The 13,252-nt window shown below is 44.8% G+C and overlaps 1 protein-coding gene across 1 annotated transcript in view; it reads right to left on the reverse strand.

The window, feature by feature from the left end:
* Window positions 1–3,261: 3,261 nt before the first annotated feature.
* The window catches only part of MGLL (monoglyceride lipase), a 117,566-nt gene continuing 107,575 nt past the window's right edge, over window positions 3,262–13,252 (reverse strand). Inside the window, exons 6-8 of the mRNA XM_056859347.1 lie at window positions 11,147–11,236; window positions 6,021–6,236; window positions 3,262–3,601 (exon numbers count right to left, since the gene is read on the reverse strand). Coding sequence (XP_056715325.1) covers window positions 3,476–3,601; window positions 6,021–6,236; window positions 11,147–11,236 — 432 coding nt within the window. The 3' untranslated portion in view covers window positions 3,262–3,475. The remainder of the gene's footprint in view (window positions 3,602–6,020; window positions 6,237–11,146; window positions 11,237–13,252) is intronic.

Raw genomic sequence — 13,252 nt, forward strand, 5'->3', positions numbered from 1 at the left:
GTAACTGTGAAATCACTTATAAAACTTGCAACCAGGAGCTAAACTGGGTCTTGTCAAATGGAGCTTTAGGCATTGTATAATGGCTGTCACTAATCCTGTAAAGTAGTGTGTGTGTTTTCCCCCGCAAAGTCCGCCACAGCCTGCTTTAAAAAAAATACACAATATACACACAGGCGACTGTAACTCCTACAGAGCTTCTCTTTCGGAGGTCTTGTGATGTGTTAAGCTTCTGCCACTCACACCCTTATTAGAGAACAGATCAGAGCTAATTAAAGTTAGATTTGGGGGCTGTTTGTTATTGCACAAGGTTGTCTTTCACAGTTCCCAAAAGAACTGGATTTTGCTGGTGGGAAGTGAAACTGCTGCGATTTGGGTGGTTTTGCTTCATGGGCCACTGGCCCAGCTGAAAAATTCCAGCAGTACAAATAGTGCATTATTCTTCCCCAATACAATGCTGGAAGGAGAACCATGGACAGGAGGAGGTCCTGGTATGATGCCCTGTGAGAGGGTTGACACCCTGGTATTCTTGAGAAAATGGAAACAAAAACTGTGCAAGTTCCAGGCAGTTGCCCTCTGATCCGTTGGCTTTAGGACATTTACTAGCCTTGCTAGTACATCTAAGAACTACAAAGCCCTGGCATTTGGTCTTGAAGTCCAAAGCAACTTCTGCAAGTGCTTTCACATAGCAACTGGATGGGCTCCATCATCGCAGTCCAGTATCAAGGCCTCTCTGTATTCCAGGATTATCAACAGTCTCTTGCCGAGTGGTCAGAGGTGGGCAATACAGGTGTCCAGTTAATCAGCCAGGGAAGTTTTGGTAAACTGGGAGCTGATGCTTCAGGCACCTCTGGGGTCATAAAATGTATGTCGAGTGGTATCTTGCAAGGATGCTGCTGCACTCAGACCCTGTTTTCCCTTTGCAGTTGGCACTTGTTTGCTGCTTGGCTAATTTGGGCAACTTCAAATATTACAAATTTCCAATACAGGCAGCATTTTTTTTGGCGCCATTAAGTCACAGGGGACTTATGACAACCCCGCAGGGTTTTCAAGGCAAGAGACATTCAGAGGCGGTTTGCCATTGTCTGCCTCAGCGTTGTGACCCTGGACTTTGTTGGCGGTCTCCCATCCAAATACTAACCAGGGCCGACCCTGCTTAGCTTCTGAGATCTGACGAGATCAGGCTGCCCTGGGCTATCCCGATCAGGGCAGCCTATACAGATAGGAAAAAGAATAAAAATGGCACAAGTCATCATCCATGTATCTCGTTCCTGTTACACATAGTGGAATGTCTGTTGTTATCCATCGAAAGAGATGAAAGGGCTTTCCTTGTGGCAAACGTGCAATTTTTGAAGCGGCCCTTGGTCCCAGTGGTATGTCTTCTGCCCCCAGTGCAGCAGAAAAAACAGGATTCTCTTGCAGCAGGGTTGCTAGGTGGTTTTTGATGCAACAATTGGAATACCAGGATAAAGCACCAACACTTCCAGTGCACTCGCACTGTAATTTGCCTTAACTCTGTTTTCTTAGTTATTCTGCAACTGATTTGGGGGCAAGGAGAAGAAATGCTAAGTAGAATTTTCTTTTAAGGGCCACGAGAGAGGCACGGTGTGAAGCACACTTGGGGGAATGGGGCAGGGGAGGGCAGGTCCTCTGAGAGACGGCCTTTCGCAAAGGCGGCAGGTTTTGACTGCCTGGAAGCCCTATTTGATAGCTGCATAGCAAGTAGCCCTCTGCAGCTCTTTCCTGCCTGATGTAGCAGACCGAGGCTGGTGAGGCAGGTACTTCCAGCAAAGGCTAATGCCTCCAAATCTGCCAAAATGAAGGGATTTCACCCACCAGTCTTGCAGTTAGTTCATCGGAACAGGCTACCCCAAGCGACACCAAAGCCCATTCCTCATGTAGATCCCAATCTCTCACATGTACACATTAACAGGCGTGAATCTATTGGCTTTCCTTGCCATAATCTTCAGCACTGCTCATTTTCTCTTCAGGAATATACGATAACCTGCCGGCCTGAATGCCCTCCTACTGTACGGGTGAAACTTCCAAAGCCCCACATGCGACCACCGTAGTGTACTTGCTCTCCCCCTTCCCCCCAGCCACCCCGAACCCTTTCCTGTGGCTACCGACTGCCTCCTTCTCTTCTATCACTTTTGCTTCTCTCTCTCTCTCTCTCTCTCTCTCTCTCTCTCTCTCTCTCTCTCTCTCTCTCTCACTCCCCTATATTTTTCTCCGTATTGGATAAAACACTCTCAACAAGAAGTGGGGGGAATGGGGTGGGGGGTGGGGAACAGTTAGCTGCCAGGAGGTTAACCGCCTCTGCCCTGTCCCTCCTACTGAAAAGTTGGGAAATGAGGGGGCAAACCAGACGTTACGTCTTCCACGTGTTCGTTCACTTGTTCCACCGAGTGTGACCCTTGGCTGCAGCGTCGCTTTCAAGTGGCAGCTGCTTTCAGACGCCGCAGAATTAATTTCTGTGCTGCTTGGGAGTACCCTAAAAGGACCTCATGTGCAGGGGATGGCCGCCCCTACATTCACTTCACGCCCCACACCCCTCTTCCTCCAGATACCTATATAAACACCATATATTATATGTAATAGTTTCTCTTTAAATATAACTTTTGACTTTACATCTTAAGTTATCAGTAACACAAGTAAACGAGAAAAGCAGCCCCTACGAGTATTTACAGAATAGTTTCTTGCACAGAAGAAAGATTTGGTTTCTGGAAGTAGCATTGTCTTTAGTGTGCTTAGGCTTTTTCAATATCCTATTCTACAATTAGTCCTCTCTTCTATGGACTCAGGGGCTGATTGTGAGGTGGCCCTAAACCATGGTCACTTCAGAGTGCAAAGTTGCGCTGTTATATGTGGGGCCCTTGCATGTTCCCAGCCCACGGGGGAGGTACCCTTTGGCCTGGCCTGTCCATGTTTGGCCACCTCACATGGAAAGACTCCACCACCAGTCTGGCTTCTTTTCTAACTCCAGCTCCATATGGCAATGACCGTCTTTGTGGTTCATTTGCCATCTTGAAAGTACAGAAGGGAGAAGTCATAATCTGCCAAGAGCAGAAACGAAATGACATGGAAGATGCCAAACTTTTAAACATTCCAAAAGATTATTGCAATATTAAAAAAAATTATCTCAGCACCTCAGGAACTCCTTAGAAAATGAAGAACGGGTGGAGAGTGTTGTGGATTTTGAAAGGGACTCCAGTCCCTTAACACAGCACTTGCCGCTGGGAAACTCCTTTCCCTGTCCTTCCTCTAGGAGAATAACCTCTTTAAAAGGCTGACATGTATCCCCTCATCCTATGCCACAGGAACACCTTCTTAAAAATAAAATATTTTAGGAATCCATTTAAGAGAAACTTTCTTTCCCCGACAGAAGTTTTTTTTTTTAAAAAAAAGAAACGAAGAAGAATCTTTCCTCCTCAGGATTAACCAGCAATCATTTCAGAAAGTTTTAAGGTGGCTTTCTTTAAGAGTGAGGGGCTTTTTCAGCAGCTGAGACTTTCTGACCAATCCATGTTAATATTTCCTTAAGGACAGAAGTGGTCACCTCAGGAAGTTCTTTGTGGAGGGCGTGATAGGCCTCATCATACACCTGCAACCAGGAAGAAGATAGTTAAGGTCACAAAACCAGAACATGTGCAAGTAAGGAAGCAAAGGCCTAGAAATGGGGGAGGGGAGGGGTACCTGAAAGATGAGGGGCACACTAGTGCTGTAAATGAAGAGAAAACTACGGGCAGGTAGCACTAGAGGTTAATGGTGGGATGTGCAGACCTTGAATCTTAAACCTCAGGAAGAATTGCCAGATTCTGTGCAATGGCCGGAGTCTACCGAGGCAGTGCTGATTCACTGATACATATTTGCTTTTGCAATATAACTTAACGGAAGATTGTATATACATTCTTATAATCACTCTGTTCATGTATGCTTTATTCTGCTGGTCCATGACCATAATAAATCACTGACTGATGGTGGGATGAGGATGGTTGAAGAAAGGAATCACCCTGTGTTAACGTAACAGATTCTAAACAGAGCATCTTGTGCAATGCTGCATATTAAGTCTGCTTTGCAAATACGTCTCAAAAAGTTACTATCATGATGACGACGATGAAGAGTTTGTTTTAATATGCCGATTTTCTCTACCTTTTTAAGGAGAATCAAACCGGCTTACAATCACGTTCCCTTCCCCACAACAGACACCCCATGAGATAGGCGGGGCTGAGAGAATTCTGAGAGAGAGCTGTGACTAGCACAAGGTCCCCCAGCTGGCTTCATGTGGCAGAGTGGGGAAACCAACCCAGTTCACCAGATTAGCCTCCGCTGCGAGGAGCGGGGAATCAAACCTGGTTCTCCAGAGTCCACCGCTCTTAACCACACCACACTGATCACAGCTGGTCATGTGGGATGCAGCCCTCCTGGACCTTGCCAACTCATGCCCGCACTGTCAGACGAGCACTTGAATGTATCTTAGCACTTCTCTTTACCCCCTCTGACACCTAACACAGCTGTTTAAAATAGAGTACAGGTTGAAGAACAAACACTCTTAATTATTTCTCTCTCTTTCCACAGTTCAAGTAATCTTATCTACTGTTTGCAGGATCTGATTGAAAGTGCTGGGACACAGGTGCAGCTCTTCAGCGTATCTTATCCTTTTATGTACCAAACTCCATCACAGGGGCTGTATAAAGCTTCATAAATACTCCATAATGCCTCAGATGTGCGCCTGTTTCTAGATGCTCAGCAAAATGTCATAAAAATGCAATCTAACCCTCATTTTTTATTTGCAGCGCTGCAGCTGAAGCAGGTGTTCCTTTACACCACTCAAATGTTTAATGAATAAAATTGTGATTTAAATGGGTTATTGTTGTTTTCAAATCCCCAAGTATTAACACTCTCCCTTTCTACTTTCCTGTTTGTGCTTTCCTCAGCTTGGAGCACCCGGCTAGAGTCTGTGACAGAATGTCATCCCACTGATCTAAGGTCAGGTCCCTGCTCTTTCAGCTGCCCTTTATTGATCTAGTGGTTGCTCAGTTTCCCCTTCTCCTCCATGTGTTTTATGTCTATTTCCCTCCTCCCCCTTAGGAATCAGCCATGACCTTTACCCTCTGTGGAATGCCCTGTCAGACTGCCCCCAGGGTTAAATGTTCCTACCTCCATAAGCTGTGCACACGGCCTTGCTCGGCCATCTCTTTCCTGTAACACACCCTGTGACTGAGGGCCATCAAGACCTCTTGGGCTGGGTGCCTACAGTTGCTCTGGGCAGACCAGACTACAAATTTCCATTCATCCTTGAGGGCCAGCTCACTCTCTCTGAGCCTAACCTACCTTACAAGGTGTCATTAGGGATAAAAAGGGGAAGGGGGATGCCTGTTCCTTGATGAAGATAAAAATATAATCGTTAAATAGCCCAGAATGGATTAACTTCAAATCCACTGAGACCTTACCCATGTGTTTGGGAGAAGATAGCCTCACTATGCCCTCTGAAACTCTACTCCTCTGATGCCTTGTGTCTCTAGATGTTATTTCCAAATTTTTGTCTGAATCCTAGCATGTGCTAGACTACCCCATGACTCAATCACCCATTAATGGGCTGTATGCTTTCTTGAACTGTGCAGATACAGTGAAAGATGTCCTCACTTAAGTCTTTTGTCCACCTTTTCACAGGCACGAGAGTGAAGATGGGCTGGCAGTCAAGCAAGCTATGTCCTTTATAGTTTTAACTTGTAAACCTGAGCCAACTTACACAGAAAGTGAGTAAATTCCACAGGAATAAATGGAATTTCTGTCAAAGGAAACAGACTTAGCAGTGTGATATGTAAGCGAGGTGGAAGGGTCTACAGCAACCCAGATGCTAATTTGTGTGGGTCTGGAGAAACTCTAGGAATGTCTAGGCAGAATTCTTGCTTGTGTGAGCGTTTCCTACGCAGCACCCAATGTGGTATGAAAGGAGCCCCACTAAATCATAACCAAGTAAATATCATCATCCCCCCTCCGACCAAAAACCCCAAGATCACCTTGAGTGTTTTATCTTGACTTGAAGAAGTATCCATCAGCAAATAGGAACCTTTGATATCACAGAGTTTGTCAGGTATGCCATGGAGCACCAAGATGGGGAGGGTCAGTTTAGGGAGAGAGCGTTCTATTTTGGCAATGGCGTTCATCAGCTGGATGACAAAGGAGACTTTCATGCCACCATGATGAACCAGCGGGTCCGTGGCGTAAGATTCAACCTGCCGGAGTAATGCATCATTAAGAAGCGGTAGGCAACACCTAATGTTGTAAACACCAGCTCCTGAGGAGCCTATTCTCTGACACTGGTTTTATAGGCAGGACTATCTAATGGATAGCTTGGTTGCTCCCACGCGATTACTCTCCCCACAAGTTTCCCAGAGTTGATGGCAGCCGTATTGCTTCTGAAAGAGGCCTCAGCAAGCACATGCAAGGGGAGGGAGGTCATGAAAGGGCTGGAAGCTCAGTTTGCGCGCAGGGCTACTGTCGCTGAGGGAGAGGCTGTGCTGCATCTGTGCTGTCTACAGAAAGATACTGCAAGTCACCTTCAGAGTGCTCAGGAAGGTTTCAAGGCCTTTCTTGCTATATATTTAACCAGCGAATCTCTTTTTCCCCACCCTCCTCTATTCTCCCAAGAGACAACCTTGATTTAGAAAGAACTGACTTCCTGAGAACAGTCTCAGGGAGGAGGGGAGAACTTCGGTAACGGAACAATCAAGTCATTGGATTTTGTGAACTCTTTCTTGAAGCAACTGGGTGTATCCCGACATTTTCACTCAGGCCCATCTGACCACCACCACCCCATTTAAACAAAAAAAGCTGGGTCCCCCCTGGCTACTTAGCAACTGGCTGCAGACTAAAGCTGCAAGTTGTTTGTGTGGTGCTGTGACACCGCACCTCAGGAATGGCAACAAAGCTCTGAGCTGCTTCTCCGACTAGAAGGCAACAGATGAAGAACTCTTGGGGGAAGGAAAATCACAAAGGAGTGGGTGGCTAGATTGACAGAACTTCTCTTCCTGCTGAGCAAAATAATGTCGATAAATTCATATGAGGTGCCCCCCTTGCCACCCCCATACAAAGCCACAAACGTCAGGAGATGGTCTAATGGTTTTTTTCTTTCTTTTTTTCTCCCCAACTCTGTTTGATCAGAAGAGAAAAAAAGGTTCCTCAGAAATGTTAAGAGGGATTAAAAAACCCACAACCTACAACCCGAAAAAGCGTAGCCAACCCCATTACTGGGGAGATAATGGCTGGGTTGTAGGATGCAAGGTCTGCACAATGGGACTCATCCCAGTGGAAAGAAGAGAGACGAGGCAGAGATTGAAGCTCTCTGTCTTCAATCTCTGAATTCTGTACTATAAAAGTGGCAATCTTCTTAATGATCCATGAGGTAGTGCTCATTAAAGCCTGAAGGGAAGCTCAGGATGGTTTTTTTGTGTGAGAGATATTGAGGGGTGGAGGGGGAATAAGACCTTTCTTATTTATGTATACTTTCCTCGTCTTACTCTTTTTTGGCTATCTTTTCAGTGTGTTAACATAGCTCAGTGTTCTCTTAGGCATACATGCATATATAATTAAAAAAAACTTTAAGAAGTTCACTCCCCTCAGATTACCTCCTATTTCTGTATTTCCATAATCCTCAATTACCTTTGAGGACATAATATTGAGAGAAGCTATTACCACAATTATCAGCATATCTCAAAGGTAATTTATTCCAGCAGGCTCACTCCTAGAGTGGCCCTGGGAAGCTTACAAGCGGGGAATGATAATGAAAGCCATCTTCCAATATTAGTTCCCAGCACCTATGCAGTTTTAAGAGTCAGAACAGCTAGAACCAAACACTGCATTCTAAACATGGCTGTGGTAACCTGTGGTTGAACTCCCACTAACTAGGGTTGAATCTGGACTAAGAAACCCATTTAGTTGGGGGTGGGGGAAATAACTTCAGTTGTTAGGTTGCATGCAGTGGGTGACTGGAGTTAGTGTTTAACCACAGTTCTTTGCATGAGAAGGAAGTGATGAAAAACAAGTGAGCCTGGCATCAAACAGTATTTGTTCTTCTGAGCTGTGGTTATACATGAGGTCTCAATATAGCCTCTGACAGATACATCTTCACTTTAAGGTGTCTAACACATAAAGAACTATATAGTTTGTCCCTCTTAAAGCGTAGAGTGCGGGCGTATGCGCTTCTTGTGACAACTCAGGGATGTTGTTTGTTGGCTCTCAGTTTTTGTGTGCTTGTTGTGTATTTCTATCTTAACCGTACTTTGACAACATTATAGAACATCTGGACCAGGATTCTTAAGGGATGAACTGTCCTGAATTGGACAGGCCTGTTAGCTTGCCCATTGAGCCTTCAAATGTTGGCAAATGCTACACAGACTATAGGATGTATTTATCTTGCAGCATGTGCTCAGGTAGAATCCAGAAGCCTATCCTAAGTTTCTGTCTACTGTGTGGTACTCTTTGGTGTTGTGCTGCGGGTTTTGATAACATTCCCCAGCTGTTTGCCTGGTCCTTCTGGGCTGGTGAAAACATTTATTTCACCCAGGCCTATGGCTAATTTTTAAACACCCCTGCCCACCCCCAAAATTAAATGTTCTGGGCCCAATTAAGCTTTTTAAATATTATGCGCTACTGGATTTTTAAAAATTGCTGATTACTGGTTTATAGCGTTACATTTTTTATTATGAGAGTGCTATTTTTAATTATTGCGCCACACCTGCCTCATGAGCCCTCTATATGAGTTAATAAATGACTTGACAGCACCTAACACACATAAGAAAGAATAGTGCCTTTAGTGGTTAAATGGTGAATACACTATAGATATTATAACTAATACCTGATACACAGGTGACACCTCTGGAACGCCATGGGTTGCTTTGATAGGGTAAGCACGAGATCTGAGAGAATTCCTCCCAGGCTCCTGTGCAGAAACTGCATATTGGCCTAGTTCCCCTACCTTCAAATTCAGTGCTGAATACTTTTCACAGATGCACCCCAACCCAGCAGCAAGAAAAATCTGTGTGTACATTAAAGCTTGACTTTGGATGCATATTTAGGTTCTACTGAGCCAGCCGAGTGTGTCGTGAGGCAAATGGGGGTACAGAACGACCTGGGACCCCCTAGTGGTGCTATACAGGGCCTTTTCAGGCAGGTTCCAAGGGAATGCACATATATGGCATGATGCATCCCTAGCAAGGAGTACTCTACCAGCCACACAACAGATGACTGTGAGGGCTTTTGCTGAGGGCCTTTGAAATTAAGCTTGCAACGTTTTGAAGTTACACATCAAAATTAATAAGCATGCAAAAAAATTAAACAAAATGTCTCAAATTCTCCATTTACATTTCAGTCCTTTCTTGCAAAACCAAACTGCTATGAACACAAACAAGTCAAGAAATTCTTGGAGGGTGGCCCAGCGATATTTATAGAGACTAGAAATTGGTCTGGCAGATGAATACATTCAACATGTAAATAATGGCTGTTCCTAGCACAGTCTGAACTCATATTCTGCAGGTTCTGAATGTAAGTGATAGCTATAAATCCTTAGCTCTATAGTATATCAACACACTATCTACACGTTACATAGGTCTCTTTTCAGAAGAACTGTGATGACAGGAGAAGTTTTGAGTTGCAAGATTTTGCAGTGATGAAAAGCTCTGGTTCTTAAATGGCTCCAGTTGCATGCAAGGGAGAGAACAGAGGTACAATGAAAAAAGAGCCCTGCTATAGCTGGCTGATGGAACGATAGAGATTCTCCTTCAGAGTTCCTTCAGAGTGATCACTGTGAAAACACCCTCTAGCAGAAATGGAGAAACTTGCCAAGCTCAAACTCATTGTTAAGATTCCCATTTTATTCTGATAATATTGCTGCTGATAACTGTTGGAGTTGCAAGGCTGTCAGAGTAGTTGGACAGATTGCATTTAGAACTAGTGGATCTGGAATGATGTCACAGGTCTGGAAACTCCCTGGAGAGCTAGAGGCAGCTGACCAGAACTGGTTATAGCCAGCAGGCTGATGCAATGCAGTAGCAACAGGTGCATGACTAAGCAACTACTGTGATTGGTGCCTGAGATGGCTTTGTGTATATAACCACTTGGGAATCAAGCCCATGTGTGGGATGCTATAGTGGAGAGAAAGAGTGTGTTATCTGTGCACTGTAAATCAATCAATCACTGCTTTTCTAGTAGCCAGGCATTCTAGTGGTGTTTTCCTGGACCAACTGCGTAATCCGCTGGCACTCGCGTCAATAGCTGGCCATTGCAGATGTGTCATGTATGTGTAGCATTTATGTATTGTAAACAGTGACAAGGATGATCAGGGGCCCGGAGACCAAGCCCTACGAGGAAAGGCTGAGGGGCTTGGGAATGTTCAGTCTGGAGAACAGGAGGATGAGGGGGGACATAATCACTCTCTTTAAGTATTTTAAAGGCTGTCACTTAGAGGAGGGCAGGGAGCTGTTCCTGTCGGCAGCAGAGGATAGGACTCGCAACAATGGGTATACACTACCGGTGGAAAGTACCATTGCTCTACCTGTCCCAGTACTGTCTAGTTATCAGCTTTTCAGGAGCTCCAATTAAAGTCGTACCTGAGATTCCTTCAACGGGGAGATCCAAGCATGGAGCTTCAGACCTTATATGTGTAAAGGAAGTGTCCTACTACCAAACTATGTCTTATTCCAAAGCAGCATGGAAGAAATCCATGTGAACGTTGTATCTGCTATGATGTAGTCTGGCTCACTACCCCAGTTCCACAGTGATCCCTCCCTGGATTGTGTCTGGAAACAGGTCAAACGTGAGGCACAGCTAAAATGGCGATGGTCAGAAGTGGCCTTAGAGCTGATGTTGATTCAATCTATAGAGTCCCCCCCAAAACCCAGACATTTCCTCTGACGATTAATTAGAGATATTATTTTTGCCCTGTTGATTATCATTCCTCTTCTCCGGTTCACAGTACTAATGCAAAATTAGTGACGATGTGGCCATTTCAGTTCACCCATTTGTACTGAGAGAACTTAGCAATAGCAGGTTTCAGTCAAATTGTCAAGGCAACAGCAAAAGAAACGGGCAGCTCAGAAAAAGGAGTAAAACACACCACATTGCTTTGTAAGAGCAACCACATTCTCACCTCTTTTTTATTCCGGGAAACCACATTTGGGTCTATAGCTCCCAGGGACAGATTTGGCATGAGTAAGTTGAGTACTTTAGCTGCGAAAACCTGAGGGAGATAAATGACGTTAGTAACTCGGACAGCAAAGAGAGAAATGCAGGACGCAGATGACAGAAATGGTTAGAGGTTTGTGGCCGTACCCTGAGTGAATGCCAGCTGAGGACCTGGTCCTAAATGCCAGCAAACAGCTCAACCCCCCCAAATACTGAATTGGCAGGAAAAGACCCCTTTGCCCATCGAGAAGAGGAAGCCTGTAGCACACAGTGTTCCCTAGAGCCCCTGATTTCACAGCTCCGGGCCCGCCGCATTTCCCCCCTCCCACAAGACCCATTTAACCATGGAGAGCGTTCCTGCCGAAGCAGCTGGTTCTGAGCCAGCGCCGCAGTCCTCTGTGCAGCCCCTTTGGGTTTGCCGCTGCCCTCACTCATTGCCGTTTACTTCTTATTTCAGGCTGCAGCAGCCCAAGCCTGCTAGTCTGAGTGATTTACTGTAGTTGCCTAGGCTGCAACTCTTTCTGATGAGCGTTCTCTAGGGGGCTACAAATAAACAAAGCGCAAAAGCGCTGGCTTTGACTAAGGAAATCTATTGCACCCTTGTCCTCTGGGAGTGCAGCGCTGAGCCTCCGGAGCGTGAAGATGTTGGCAGGAGAAAGGCAAATATCTTTTTCTCCCCCTAACAGCATTCCACGTGTGAGCCTGGCACTTAAAAATTCTCCTCTCCTCCTCTTCTAAAAACTGTCTTCTAATTAAGTGGTCATCGTGTGAAAAGGGTGACAGCCAAGAAAACAAATAGCTGGATCTCTGCCCTCTGTTCTATCTGACTGCCACACTGCAGCCACAGATACAACCTGCAAAATGTAAAATGGACTCTGCGCTCTTGCTTGGATTTGAATCCATTAAGTGTAATCAGTTTCCATAATGTTCTCTGATTGCCCTGCATCAAAGATGCTATGGACTGGAAAACTATATTGTATTAAAAGCAATGGTAAAGGGATGAAATGAAAGCTCTCCAGAAGTAGCAAATATCAAAGCAGCTACAGATTTCAGAGGTATATGCAGGTAATATCCTCATTGTCTACGGAGTGCTCCTTTTGGTACCACACTCTTGTGAACTACATTCAGTTTCGCTGAAGTCAAGAGAAAAATGTGGGAGATAAAAGCTTCATCAGGAATGTAAATGGGGTCTTGTAACTTCAAAGCACTCAGTGCAACTGATGGTTTTACTGTAACATCTTGTGTGCTTCCTCTGTCCTTGGTTTATGCCTAACTACTTATGCTTTGTCTCAGCTCAGATCCTAACACTGGTTTGATGAGATCTTAATGCAGCCTTGCTGATTTTCTGAGGGATGGTACGGAAAGTCAGTGGTGTGCAAATGCTTTTAATTACAAAACTTTTTACAACATGTGCTTTGATACACGTTTGGGGAGAAAACTGAGGGGCTCCAGCTGAGTAGAAAATGTGGTGAGTAGACTCAATTTATCTTGGTACAAACTAAGCTATCAATACATATTCAGTAGATGGTATGTCTTGGAGCCCACACTCAGAACAGGATGTGTGTGTGTGTGTGTGTGTATAATATAATATATACACATTCAGGACTAAAAGCAGAGAAGCAACCACATGACTGCGGCCACATTACTAGGAAGAGAAGTCAATACTGGCTATTGGATCTTCCATAATAAAGTACCAGAGACCTGGCTTATTTGCGTGCATAAACTCACTTAAAAATGGGAATTTAATATTCTTCTGCAGGAGCCACCCTGAACATGCAAGATTAACAACTGCCTGTACACATGCCGTCTCTGTAGCGGCCCAAATTCTCTGGAACAGCCTGCCTGAGGAGGTTAAGAAGGCTTCCATGCTCCTGGCATTTTGCAAGCTGTGCAAAACAGAATTGTTCAGCAGGGCATTTTTTTAATAAAGGAAATAGAGCTACATCATAAAAGATTGGCCCACGGAAATGCACTGTGTTTCTACTGATGCAACAGCATGTTCTGCATTGTTTAATATGTCGTGTTTAAATTTTTGCTTTGTTCAGACGACAGCTTTGTTTCAAATTTCTGC

This window comes from Euleptes europaea, chromosome 1, assembly GCF_029931775.1.
Source record: "Euleptes europaea isolate rEulEur1 chromosome 1, rEulEur1.hap1, whole genome shotgun sequence".
Classification (NCBI taxonomy): Eukaryota; Metazoa; Chordata; class Lepidosauria; order Squamata; family Sphaerodactylidae; genus Euleptes; species Euleptes europaea.